The sequence below is a fragment of the Phyllobates terribilis genome, unplaced genomic scaffold, assembly GCF_046119375.1.
Source record: "Phyllobates terribilis strain yellow unplaced genomic scaffold, ASM4611937v1 Scaffold_8__6_contigs__length_399053987, whole genome shotgun sequence".
NCBI classification, from domain to species: Eukaryota; Metazoa; Chordata; class Amphibia; order Anura; family Dendrobatidae; genus Phyllobates; species Phyllobates terribilis.
In genome coordinates this window covers 55,198,980-55,213,899 of record NW_027362768.1, presented here as the reverse complement: position 1 = coordinate 55,213,899, position 14,920 = coordinate 55,198,980, and the positions used below count along the sequence as shown (strand labels likewise).

The window sequence follows — 14,920 nt, the reverse complement described above, 5'->3', positions numbered from 1 at the left end:
GTCATGGTACACATCGGTATCAATGACAAAGTTAGAGGGAGGTGGACGGTCCTTAAAAATTATTACAGGGAACTAGGAGAGAAGCGAAAGGCCAGGACCTCCAAGGTGGTGTTTTCAGAAATACTGCCAGTGCCACAAGCATCACTAGATTAGCATTTAAACTAGGACCTGGGGAGAGGGAAGGTAGTTGTGATAATAAGGGGATAGATAGAGTAGACAGAGACATTGTGACAGTAGGGGTTAATGAGGATTTAGGGGGGGGCTGGGATATGCAAGGAAAATAGGGAGCTGATTAGGAGTAACAATGGTGCTAATAGTATTAAATGTCTGCTGTCAAATGTAAGAAGTCTCGCAAACAAAATGAATGAACTGGAGACTCTTATGTCGATCACAGAATACGATGTGGTGGGCATTATGGAAACCTGGCTGGATGAAAGCCATTAGTGGGTAACAAACTGTGAGGCAGTGACCGGGATCGTATACGTGTGATGTTATATATCCCCCAGAATGTGTACAGAGACCTATTAAATCCATTGGAGTGCATTGCAGTCACAGACACAGCTGCGGCTGCAATGCAGGAATGAAGGTGAGCAATGACCTGGTCAGACTACCTGGCTAAGGCAGATTAAGTAAAACCCGGCAGGGCCTTCACTTCTTGGAGGAGGTCACAGGAGGCAGTGGGGCGGCCTCCTCCCTCCAACCCAGGTTTTCCAGTGGCTCTTGCCACAGGTCCTTTAAAATCCCTGCACTAAGGATTAGTGGTGTTCTATGTTGGAAGCTGCTAGGAGCATAGGAGGAAAGCTCAGCAGGATTGAGTGTGGCTCAATCCACGCCTGGAAAGGCTCTGCACCTGTCAGGCTCTGAGCGGCCCGGCGTGAAGATGTAATGACAGCCATCTCCCCAGTGCCTTTACATGACATGCCGCCCCATATCATCAATGACTGTGGAAATTTGCATGTTCTCTTCATGCAGTCATCTTTATAAATCTCATTGGAACTGCACCAAACAAAAGTTCCAACATCATCACCTTGCCCAATGCTGATTCGCGATTCATCACTGAATATGACTTTCATCCAGTCATCCACAGTCCACAATTGCTTTTCCTTAGCCCATTGTAACCTTGTTTTTTTCTGTTTAGGTGTTAATGATGGCTTATGTTTAACTTTTCTGTATGTAAATCCCATTTCCTTTAGGCGGTTTCTTACAGTTCGGTCACAGACATTGACTCCAGTTTCCTCTCATTCGTTCATTTGTTTTGTTGCGCATTTCTTGTTTTGGAGACATATTGCTTTAAGTTTCCGGTCTTGACGCTTTGATTTCTTCCTTGGTCTACCAGTATGTTTGCCTTTAACAACCTTCCCATGTTGTTTGTATTTGGTCCAGATTTTGGACACAGCTGACTGTGAACAAACAACATCTTTTGCAACATTGCGCGATGATTTACCTTCTTTTAAGAGTTTAATAATCCTCTCCTTTGTTTCAATTGACATCTTTCGTGCTGGAGCCATGATTCATGTCAGTCCACTTGGTGCAACAGCTCTCCAAGGTGTGATCATTCCTTTTTAGATGCAGATTAATGAGCAGATCTAATTTGATGCAGGTGTTAGTTTTGGAAATGAACATTTACAGGGTGATTGCATAATTTTTTCCTCAGAATTGAGTGATTCCATAATTTTTTCCCTCTGCTTGGTCTGAAAAAAATTACCCTTACTGAGTACCACATTTTTTATCTTGATTTCTTTTAGTGTTTCTTAAAGCCCTAAAGTTGCCATTTGAAATGACTTTAGTTTTGTGTCATGTCTGTGATCTGCTTTTTTTCAACAACATTAAACAACTGAATGAACATCCTCCGAGCCCGGTGATTCCATAATTTTTGCCAGGAGTTGTACACAATACAGTGATCACAAGTGACATTATACACAGGAGCTTTGTATATGGTGTACAGGTAATAAAGAGATCACCAGTGACATTATACACATGAGCTCTATATATAGTGTCAGCATACAGATAATACAGTGATCACCGGTGGCATTATAAACAGGAGCTCTGTATATATTGTCAGTGTACAGGTAATACAGGGATCACCAGTGACAGTATACACAGGAGCTCTGTATACAGTGAGGAAAATGAGTATTTGATACGCTGCCAATTTTGCAAGCTTTCCCACATACAAAGAATGGAGAGATCTGTAATTTTTATAGTAGATACACTTCAACTGTGTATCGTATCGTAGATATACTGTGAAAGACTGAATCTTAAAAAAATCCAATAACACACACAGCACTGTGGCATCCACAGCACAACTACACACACACACACTGCGGCATCCACAGCACAGCGACACACACAGCACTGCGGCATACACAGCACAACACACAACACTGTGGCATCCACAGCACAACGACACAGCACTATTATTATATTCACAGAAAACCACATTTTTGGGAAACAAAATAGTACAATGATCATGTGACCTCCCAATATCTGTTCCAGCCGGGACATAAATTCTTGGATATAGTGAACTCCATTGCTAATATAACACCTACAAGAACCACTGGAGTCAACCACTATTAATTAAAAGCATAAACTTTATTAGACAAATATAAATTACAATAAATAGAGGTGCAGTCAGAAGAAATAACAATTATGGTCCCTATTTGGTAAGTAGTGAAACGATATGCTCTATTATTCAATCTCTGTGGGTTAATTATAATTGATTTCACCAATAATCTTTAGTCAATAATATCAATATAAATATAACATGGCCAGGGTCAATATCGTAAAGAGATTATATCATTTAAGCAGCAGCCATTAGAAAAATATAATCAGTGGACCCAAAAGACGATATAATCAATATATGAAATTAAGGTAACTCACCCATCACAATATCACTGCTCACACCCAGGAGACACCCCTGTGGGTGTCGTTGGGCTGCGGCATCCACAGCCCAACGACACAGAGAGACACAGCACTGCGGCATCCACAGCACACAGACACAGCACTGCGGCATCCACAGCACACAGACACAGCACTGCGGCATCCACAGCACAACACACACATACCACAACAACACAGAGACACAGCACTGCGGCATCCACAGCACAAAGACACAGCACTGTGGCATCCACAGCACAACAACACACACATAGCACAACAACACAGAGACACAGCACTGCGGCATCCACAGCACACAGACACAGCACTGCGGCATCCACAGCACAACACACACATACCACAACAACACAGAGACACAGCACTGCGGCATCCACAGCACAAAGACACAGCACTGTGGCATCCACAGCACAACAACACACACATAGCACAACAACACAGAGACACAGCACTGTGGCATCCACAGCACAACACACACATAGCACAACAACACAGAGACACAGCACTGCGGCATCCACAGCACAACGACACACATACACACAGCACTGCGGCATCCACAGCACAACAACACAGAGACACAGCACAACGACACACACACAGCACTGCGGCATCGACAGCACAACGACACACACACAGCACTGCGGCATCGACAGCACAACGACACACACACAGCACTGCGGCATCGACAGCACAACGACACACACACAGCACTGCGGCATCGACAGCACAACGACACACACACAGCACTGGGGCATCGACAGCACAACGACACACACACAGCACTGCGGCATCGACAGCACAACGACACACACACACAGCACTGCGGCATCGACAGCACAACGACACACACACACACACAGCACTGCGGCATCGACAGCACAACGACATACACACAGCACTGCGGCATCGACAGCACAACGACATACACACAGCACTGCGGCATCGACAGCACAACGACATACACACAGCACTGCGGCATCGACAGCACAACGACATACACACAGCACTGCGGCATCGACAGCACAACGACATACACACAGCACTGCGGCATCGACAGCACAACGACATACACACAGCACTGCGGCATCGACAGCACAACCACACACACACAGCACTGCGGCATCGACAGCACAACCACACACACACAGCACTGCGGCATCGACAGCACAACGACACACACAGCACTGCGGCATCGACAGCACAACGACACACACACAGCACTGCGGCATCGACAGCACAACGACACACACACAGCACAACGACACACACAGCACTGCGGCATCGACAGCACAACGACACACACAGCACTGCGGCATCGACAGCACAACGACATACACACAGCACTGCGGCATCGACAGCACAACCACACACACACAGCACTGCGGCATCGACAGCACAACGACACACACAGCACTGCGGCATCGACAGCACAACCACACACACACAGCACTGCGGCATCGACAGCACAACGACACACACACAGCACTGCGGCATCGACAGCACAACGACACACACACAGCACTGCAGCATCGACAGCACAACGACACACACACACAGCACTGCGGCATCGACAGCACAACGACACACACACACAGCACTGCGGCATCGACAGCACAACGACACACACACACAGCACTGCGGCATCGACAGCACAACGACACACACACACAGCACTGCGGCATCGACAGCACAACGACACACACACACAGCACTGCGGCATCGACAGCACAACGACACACACAGCACTGCGGCATCGACAGCACAACCACACACACACAGCACTGCGGCATCGACAGCACAACGACACACACACAGCACTGCGGCATCGACAGCACAACGACACACACACACAGCACTGCGGCATCGACAGCACAACCACACACACACAGCACTGCGGCATCGACAGCACAACGACACACACACACAGCACTGCGGCATCGACAGCACAACGACACACACACACAGCACTGCGGCATCGACAGCACAACGACACACACGGAGACACAGCTCTAATGCAGTCACAGACACACTATACTCAGGAACTCAAGAGCGTGACTCCGCCCACACACGTGATCACATAGTCGTGACATCATCACAGGTCCTATAAATTTCAATGTCCGGGTCTTTGCCGGATAATTATGGACACTCCTGACCGGTTAAGTCCTGGTGCCCGGGAAGGGGAGGAGCCATGGATAGAGCAACACCCGAAGGTGAGGAGGAGATGCCGCATAATGTGTACACAGCTCAGCAGCAGCGGACATGTGTGGTGGTGTGTGTATAATGCACGGGTGGAGCCGCAGGTAAACCAGTGCTCCATCTACACACTGCATCCCCCGCAGTCTCCCCTCTGTAGTGATAACGCTGGTACCCGCTGTGTGCCCGCAACACTCTTCAGTATTCGCTCTAGGACAGAGATACGGTGTGGCACCAGACACCACGTGGTGCTGCTGCTTTTGGTGCTGCTGCTGCTTTTGGTGCTGCTGCTCCTGGTCCTGGTGCTGCTGCTGCTCCTGGTGCTGCTGCTGCTCCTGGTGCTGCTGCTGCTCTTGGTGCTGCTGCTGCTCTTGGTGCTGCTGCTGCTCTTGGTGCTGCTGCTGCTCTTGGTGCTGCTGCTGCTCTTGGTGCTGCTGCTGCTCCTGGTGCTCCTGGTGATGTGCTGTGTCTATCGCACCCGGACTTTTGCCGTCATGTGCACGAGCTCATGGTGGGATCTCCCCCTGTGTCGTCACCTAACATGTTCATCTCCTCAGGGCCACAGAGTGCAGGAGCCGGGTGCAGCGGTAGATGAGCGCAGCCCTGTCCTCGACGTCTTGTGGTTGATCTGTAGCCTGTAAGAGCCATAAAGATCCCATAAAGCATCCGTGCGGCAGTGATGAAGGATCCCAGTAGTGGTGCTCGGCCCAGTTCATATATCATAAAACAGAATTTTTGTTTTCAACACTACATGCTGTAACAGTTTTGCACACTTGCCACTTTTTCCATTGTAACACGAGGCTCTACCGCACCGACTAATTAATTTTAATTTCCGCCACAAAAGTGTTGGAAATTACAACAAAAATATACCGCAATTCCTGAGCACAGGACGGTTGTCACTTTGGCGCATGGCAGCTGAGAGATGCACCAAACCCACGAATAGGCGCAGTCCTAGTAATGACTGGATGCATCTCCCTCAAGCACACGGCTCATCAGGTCTGGACCGTATAACGCCAACAATGATGAATCTTAGCCTACGACTTCGTTCAGACAAGCGTTGCGATCCACGGGCAGGACACGTCAGCGCGTTAGACGGGTGCACAAGCTTTGCGCTAGTGAATGTAGCAGACCTGGACATGGTATACTTCAGTGTGGAACCATTGGTGCACAAGCATAATGCCGTACGTTGGTGGGCAGCCCTGACTGAGCGTATCCCATAAGGGTCCCTGCTGTCTCCATACTAAATCAATGAGGGCCCGCCGCCTTCTGATTGCAGTGATCACGGTGCCCATCGTGCTGCTAATCCATGGGCCTAATAATTCAGCAGTGGGTGTCCATTGAAGGTATTGATGGCTGCTCAATACAGAACAGTTAAAGGGCTTGTCGAGACAGTCGCTCTGTGTGACTGCAGACTGTCATCATATTCTCAGTGACAATGGGTGACCGCATGTGTGCAATATTCATGCTTGTGGTCATGTGCCGACTGGACTCATCTGGCTTCTTTCAATTCACTTCTATTGCAAAGATCTAAGGGCAGCAAGTCGGCATGTGACCAGAAGTATGAAAATCCTACACATGGGTCATGAGACAGCCCACATTGGGAATACCGGGGAATCCTGACTGTAGAGTGTTGTCTGAAGCCCGGACAGCGCCTCTAGGGGCTTATAAGAGATTCACCACTGGATCATAAGTGCGTGCCCCGGCGTCTGCATGCTGGGATTCATCTTGACAGCTGACAGCGTTCTGTGAGTGCAGTGATCTGTGCATGCGCCACCCACCAGCTCTCGGTGAGATAGGACCATGTGACCAAATCACATGATATAAAGGTCCTATAGATGGGATTCCTCTACTTACCCTTGAGAAAGCATGTGGTTAACACGCGAAACGTTCGTACGTAGGGCTTCAGCTTGTGCATTCCCAGGGGGGGCTTCACCTGTGACATGAGTAAGGTTTTTTTTTCATTGAATTATTTGATGGTGGTTTTTCTGACATACTTTCATTTACACATGTGTGACATAGGACCGATTGTATACAGTGGGGGAAAAAAAGTATTTACTCAGCCACCAATTGTGCAAGTTCTCCCACTTAAAAAGATGAGAGGCCTGTAATTGACTTCATAGGTAGACCTCAGCTATGAGAGACAAAATGAGAAAACAAATCCTGAAAATCACATTGTCTGAGTTGGAAAGAAATTTTTATCAAATTTTGGTGGAAAATAAGTATTTGGTCAATTACAAAAGTTCATCTCAATACGTTGTTCTATATCCTTTGTTGGCAATGAGAGGTCAAATGTTTTCTGTAAGTCTTCACAAGGTTGGCACACACTATTGCTGGTATAATGGCTCGTTCCTCCATGCAGATCTCCTCTACAGCAATGATGTTTTGGGGCTGTCGCTGGGCAACACGGACTTTCAACTCCTTCCAAAGGTTTTCTATAGGGTTTAGATTTGGAGACTGGCTAGGCCACTCCAGGACCTTAAAATGCTTCTTACGAAGCCACTCCTTCGTTGCCCTAGCGGTGTGCTTGGGATTATTGTCATACTGAAAGACCCAGCCACGTTTCATCTTCAATGCCCTAGTTGATGGAAGGAGGTTTGCACTCAAAATCTCACGATACATGGCCCCATTCATTCTTTCATGTACACGGATCATTCGTCCTGGTCCCTTGGCAGAGAAACAGCCCCAAAGCATGATGTTGCCACCCCCATGCTTCACAGTAGGTATGGTGTTCTTTGGATGCAACTCAGCATTCTTTCTCCTCCAAACACGACGAGTTGTGTTTCTACCAAACAGTTCTACTTTGGTTTCATTTGATCATATGACATTCTCCCAATACTCTTCTGAATCATCCAAATGCTCTCTAGCAAACTTCAGACGGGCCTGGACATGTAATGGCTTAAGCAGGCAGACACGTCTGGCACTGCAGGATCGGAGTCCCTGGCGGCGTTGTGTGTTACTGATGGTAGAATGTATAACGTTGGTCCCAGCTTTCTGCAGGTCATTAAGTAGGTCCCCCCTTGTGGTTGTGGGGTTTTTGCTCACCGTTCTTGAGATCATTTTGACCCCACGGGGTGAGATCTTGTGTGGAGCCCCAGATCAAAGGAGATTATGGCTGTGTGCCCATGATGCGTTTTTTAAACGTTTCCGCAGCAGCAAAAACGCTGCAGAAACGCTTAAACGCATAGTAGAAGGCCTGCCATTTATTTTGCGGAAGCGCTGCTTTTTCGCCGCCATTGACTTTCATTGGAACACTTGGATTCTGCATCACTGGATCTGTACATACGAAATCCAAGCGTTTCAATGTGCGGATGGTACCCGGGTCTGGAGGAGAGAAGACTCTCCTCCGGACCCGGGTACCATAGAACCTGGAAAAAAAAAAAAAAAAAACTATAATATTTATTTTTTATTTATTTACCTTCTGATGGCCCGCAGTGCGCTTGTCTTCGCTTGCCGGCAGATCGCGGTGGACTGAAGGACCTGCGCTAACGTCATAGTCGTGTGACGGCAGGTCCTTCAGTGTAGTGTACCGCGAGCTGCCGGCAAGCCAGGACGGATCGAATAAAGACTGCGGGGGCCATCAGAAGGTAAGTATAGATTTATTTTTTACCATTCTTTATGGTCACAGTATATAAATCCATGCCGTTTGCATGGATTTATATAGTGTGACCAAGTTGTCAAGCACTTTCCAAGTGATACTAAAATCTCTTGGAAAGCGCTTGTCAACCCGCATGCGGAAATGCGTGTGAAGAACGCTTCACATCCGCGTGTCCCTGGCAGGAAAAACATATGTACAATCCGCATGCGTTTTTTCTGCCAGGGAGATGCAGAAACGCTCAGGAAAAAATCCGGATCATTTCTGCATCGTGGGCACATAGCCTATCAGTGGTCTTGTATGTCTTCCATTTTCTAATTATTGCTCCCACGGTTGATTTCTTAACACCAAGCTGCTTGCCAGTTGCAGATTCAGTCTTCCCAGCCTGGTGCAGGGCTACAATTTTGTTTCTCGTGTCCTTCGACAGCTCTTTGGTCTTCACCACAGTGGAGTTTGGAGTGTGACTGTTTGAGGTTGCGGACAGGTGTCTTTTATACTGATAACAAGTTCAAACAGGTGCCAGTACTGCAGGTAATGAGTGGAGGACAGAGGAGCCTCTTAAAGAAGAAGTTACAGGTCTGTGAGAGACAGAAATCTCGCTTGTTTGTAATTGACCAAATACTTCTTTTCCACCAAAATTTGAAAAAAATTTCTTTCCAAATCAGACAATGTGATTTTCAGGATTTGTTTTCTCATTTTGTCTCTCATAGTTGAGGTCTACCTATGATGTCAATTACAGGCCTCTCATCTTTTTAAGTGGGACAACTTGCACAATTGGTGGCTGAGTAAATACTTTTTTTCCCCCACTGTACATGTCAAGATTCCACCTATCAGTCATAATATTATACCTTCTATACTTGCATGTTGATTGTGTTTTCCTACCCCAGGATTTTTGCTTGTTGCTATTTTGCCTGTCCTGGTTATTTGTAAGAATGTTAACCAGTATTTAATAAAAAAATATTTTATACGCTCTCCCTTTGCTCCTCCTCTTTTCAAGTATTCATTTAGGAGTGTTCTAGATTTCTTTACATGAATGAATGATCTATGATGATCTAATTATTTGTATCTCAATATGCCTATGGGACTTGTAGTTCTTATAAGAGACTAGTTGTTGCTGCAGTGGGTAGAGATCTTACTGTCCGTAAAGACTGGGGCTTTTTTCCTCTTCTGCTCCAGATTGGCTTTTTGATCACCAGAAAAAAATGAAATAAGATTAATGTTATTGGTATTTTTTGTTTATTTTTTTTTGCAGTTCAAGGAGATGAAGATGATGGACGTGGCAGAAGGAACACAAGTTTATGCAGCGTTTCTAGTGTACATGGATCTCCTAGAAGGTAACCGGTGTGAGCATTGAAGGGGATTCCAAGATGGAAGGAACCTGTCAGCTTCCCGCCACCATGTCTTTATTGGTTCCTTCATATACTTCCTAACAGGTCCTTTGGTGGCTTATTACATTCATCATATGTCTAAAATCAGTTTTATAACTGCAGTGCCATAGCCTTATAAGTGGGTGACTAGTTGTGGGGGTGTTATTTCCCCTTGACTAATAATCCCACTAATCATGTTATCACCCTTTGTGGGCATGCACCAATTCTTTGCAAATTTCTGCTTCCCTGGCAATGTTCAGTAAGCCAGGTATACGCACCCCAACTTAATTAGCGTACTACACATGCCTCCCGGGGCAAGCACAGTGCGCTGATGGAGCCAGGGTGCCTATACCCGCTTACTGTCCATTGCAGGGAGGCAGCGGTGATGCATGACTCAGCCATCCTCGGAATTTGCAGAGCTGGCAGTAACAGCATCACCACTGCCTCCCGGGGCAAGCACAGTGCGCTGATGGAGCCAGGGTGCCTATACCCGCTTACTGTCCATTGCAGGGAGGCAGCGGTGATGCATGACTCAGCCATCCTCGGGATTTGCAGAGCTGGCAGTAACAGCATCACCACTGCCTCCCAGGGCAGGCGCAGGGTGCTGATGGAACCAGGGTGCCTATACCCGCTTACTGTCCATTGCAGGGAGGCAGCGATGATGCATAATTCAGCCATCCTCAGGATTTGCAGAGCTGGCAGTAACAGCGTCACCACTGCCTTCCAGTACAGGCGCAGGGTGCTGATGGAAACAGGGTGCCTATGCCTGCTTACTGCCCATTACTGGGAGGCAGCGGTGACGCAGGACTCTGCCATCCGTGGGATTTGCAGAGCTGGCAGTAACAGCGTCACCACTTTCTCCCAGGGCAGGCGCAGGGTGCTGATGGAACCAGGTTGCCTATACCTTCTTACTGCCCATTGCAGGGAGGCAGAGATTTGCAAAGAGCCAGTGGTGATGCCACGCTTATAAACCATGTCACTCATGCCCAGAGGGGTGTGTTAACATAATTACTGGGATGATTAGTCCGGGAAAAACAACACCCCTGCAACTAGTCACCCGCTAATTAGCATACCGCTACCGCAGATATAAATTTAATTTTAGGCATATGCAAAAATTAATAAGCCACTAAAGGGGCTTGTAAGGAAGTGTGTGTGTGTGTGTGTATGTATATAACGAAAGCAATAAATATATGGGTACCTGAGGAAGCTGACCGGTTGCATTAAGTGTTTTCATTACATTCAGATTTTATCCATCTATTGCACATTTCTGCCTCTGTATTTCTTCTTAGTGGTCACATGACTCCTTAACATCCCACCTACAAGTCACATGGTATTCAGGCCCGTGTACCGTGACCAGTTGATGGGAAGCCATCAGTGATGTCCCATTATAGGGCTGTGTAAGGCCACTACATGATGCACACATGTCCAGTGAAGACTAGAGCATAGTCCTCTGCTATGAAGAATAGACAGGACATGTGCAGTGAAGACAAAGAGATTGATGTAACAATCAGTCTCACTCGGCAATGGGGTGAAGGTACAAGGAAAGGGTGACATAAATATGTAATATATTTCGGACACTGGTATGGCCTACTGCAAACGGTGGAACAGAGATTGGGAAACTAAGATGTGCGGGGGCGACTGGAGTGGAAAAATAAATTTGCAGCTTGGTCGACCGGCCACGTCATCGTTGTCACACTCATACAATGTTTCGCCGGGCCTAGTAATCCTAAAAGTTACCAGCAGGCAGAGGATGAAGGTCTTCTTTTTTTTTTTTTTTTTTTTTTTTTCTGAACTCTGGGGGCAGCAGAGAATGAAAACACTTGTCACAGCAGCACGTGGCGCACCCGGAAATATAGGTGCAGCTTCACACTGTAACGTCAGGCTCACGTCGCTGCAGCAGCCCGAGAGTCCTGACAGGTGGCTTATGACAGCAGCGGACGGTGCCCTACAAACAAGATAGTGATTACCCACCTATTGACCCCCAACGCTCCTCCATACGGCTGGCCCGGTTTCCTGGGGCCTCCTCTCTTCGGCCTTTTTCAGACGTCTGTGGTCATCAGTCTGATCTCGGATCACAATGCACTGACTGGCCAGGTGGCACACATGTGGCTAGTCCATGCATTGTGATCCGAAACCGGACCGATGACCAAGGACGTCTAAATGAGCCCTTCTTCTGGTTTGGCCAGGGTGTGATCACTGGAAGAGGAGACTGCTGGAGGATTGGTTGGTGAGTATGTGCTATGTAATTATCTATTACACCGCCAAGCCTTCTGTGAGATAAAAGAAAAGGTGGAAAACCCCTTTCTCCTCTTCATGGTCAGGGATTTTAAACATTTTTTACCTCTGTTTTTTTCAACTTTCAATAAATAGAACTAAATTGCGAAGTGAAAAAATCATCCCAATTCCCCCAACTATATATTTTCTAAAATTAGGCACACAGTAAATGTGTGTGTATGTAACCCAGCCCCTGTATACAGTGTATTGTGCAGTGACAACCATTTTACCTGTCACCTGCATGTGCAAGTTCTTTCTGTCTCCGTATAGTAGCAAAGTACTTTTATATTTAGTTTATTAATTTTGAGAAATTAGTCATTTTAAAGGGGTTTTCCCACAAACTAACTACATTTTAATCAATAGATATTGGAATAATAATAGTTTCTACAATTGGATGCATTTAATTAAAATGTTCCTGTGCCGAGATAATCTTATAAATGTGCCCCTGCTGTGTACTGTGTAATGTCTGTGTCTGACCATACAGGAACATGGTCTGATCAAACCACATCTCCTGGGCAGGGGAGGAAGCAAAGGAGTATATAGACATTACAGCACAGCACAGCTGATCCTTTTTGTGAGGTAACACATTTCCCTGCCTGTTTTTAAGCAATGTTTTACCTCACAAAAAGAATCCGCTGCGATCCCCTTCTGTAATATCTGTATACTGTCTTTTGCTTTTCCCCCGTGCCCAAGAGCTGTGGTATGATCAGACTATGCTCCTGTACGGTCACATACAGCCATTACACAGTACACAGCAGGGGCACATTTATAAGATTATCTCAGCAAAGGAACAGTTTTCTTTAACACATCCAATTGTGGAACTTATTATTCCAAGATCTATTGATTAAAATGTACTTTGTTTGTGGGAAAACCCCTTTAAGTTGCTAGTAATTGGGTCCCAGTTATCCATTGGTGAGGTGCGGAGCAGCGGCCTGGCACACACAGTACCAGAGGTGAGGTAATGGTGGCCTGGGATGCCTCTTGTTTGCAGACACACATCTACCGCACTTGCGTGTTGTAGTGAGGCCAGCTATAAACTGAATTCCTCTTTAGGAATGTATTCCAAGAGGGATTCTGGTTCCATCCTAATTTTTTGTTCAGTAAATTGTTTATTTTGTTAGGTCCTACCACTAGGCTACAAATGGTGAACTGCTCTTGTGTTCCTTACTTGCACCATCTTTTACTTGTACATCTCTTTTTTTTTTTTTTTTTTTGTAGTAAGGAACTGGAACGACGTGCAGATTCTGAGCTCACCAGAACTTCATCTCCTCTACCTGTGTGGGAAAGAGAAGGATGACAGCCCTCCTCAGGTCATAGTCCCCACACCAGTCGCCATGCCGTGCAGCCCTGGGAGGTACGCTGTCCAGCTACAAAGCTATCAGTGTGTCTAAGGCCACGTTCACATGTTCAGTATTTGTAAGCCAAAACCAGGAATGGAACAATCAGAGGAAAAGTATAATAGAAACACGTCACCACTTCTGCATTTATCACCCACTCCTGGTTTTAGCTTACAAATACTTATGTAAAATACTGACCAAATACTGAATGTATGAACGTGGCCCATTAGTGAGGACATATTGTCAGTAAAACCTGTTTAGTATTGGCTACTATTTCAGAGGAAAACCTGTTTTGTTTGTTAGCTGTGGCAAAATGTTTAATGCCTTCTCTATAGTAGAATTATTACATGCATTGGAACTTTCATAAGGGCAATAGCGACTACAACCATTAATGTACCACTCGTATTTTTTTAAATTCTTTCACCAGTGGTTAGGTATTAGTAATGTACAGTGGGGAAAATAAGTATTTGATACACTGCCGATTTTGCAAGTTTTCCCACCTACAAAGAATGGAGAGGTCTGTAATTTTTATCATAGGTACACTTCATCTGTGAGAGACAGAATCTAAAAAGAAAACAGAAAATCACATTGTATGATTTTTATATAATTAAATTGCATTTTATTGCATGAAATGAGTATTTGATCACCAACCAACCAGCAAGAATTCTGGCTCTCACAGCCCTGTTAGTTTTTCTTTAAGAAGCCCTCCTACTCTGCACTCATTACCTGTGTTAATTGCACCTGTTTGAACTTGTTATCTGTATAAAAGACACCTGTCCACACACTCAATCAGTCACACTCCAATCTCTCTATCATGACCATAACCAAATAGCTGTCCAAGGAGGCCAGGGACAAAATTTTAGACCTGCACAAGGCTGGGATGGGCTACAGGACAATATGCAAGCAGCTTGGTGAGAAGGCATCAACTGTTGGCAAAATTATTAGAAAATGGAAGAAACACAAGATGACTGTCAATCTTCCTCGGTCTGAGGCTCCATGCAGGATCTCGCCTCGTGGAGTAAGGATCATTCTGAGAGCTGTCAGAAATCAGCCCAGAACTACATGGGAGGACCTGGTCAATGACCTGAAGAGAGTTGGGACTATAGTCTCAAACATTACCATTAGTAACATTACCATCAGTAACCATCATAGATTAAAATCCTGCAGGGCCCACAAGGTAACCAATGACCATCTGGATGATCCAGAGGAGGCATGAAAGAAGGTCATGTGCTCAGATGAGACCAAAATAGAACTTTTTGGTATCA

The 14,920-nt window shown here is 46.1% G+C and overlaps 1 protein-coding gene across 2 annotated transcripts in view; it reads left to right on the top strand.

Moving 5' to 3' along the window:
- Positions 1–4,933: 4,933 nt before the first annotated feature.
- TSEN15 (tRNA splicing endonuclease subunit 15) overlaps positions 4,934–14,920 on the top strand; it is a 32,654-nt gene continuing 22,667 nt past the window's right edge. The window contains exons 1-3 of one of the 2 annotated variants that reach the window (XM_073642558.1): positions 4,934–5,192; positions 9,930–10,011; positions 13,537–13,672. In XM_073642558.1, coding sequence (XP_073498659.1) covers positions 5,031–5,192; positions 9,930–10,011; positions 13,537–13,672 — 380 coding nt within the window. In that variant the 5' untranslated portion in view covers positions 4,934–5,030. The remainder of the gene's footprint in view (positions 5,193–9,929; positions 10,012–13,536; positions 13,673–14,920) is intronic. The other variant, XM_073642559.1, reaches the window with a different exon arrangement.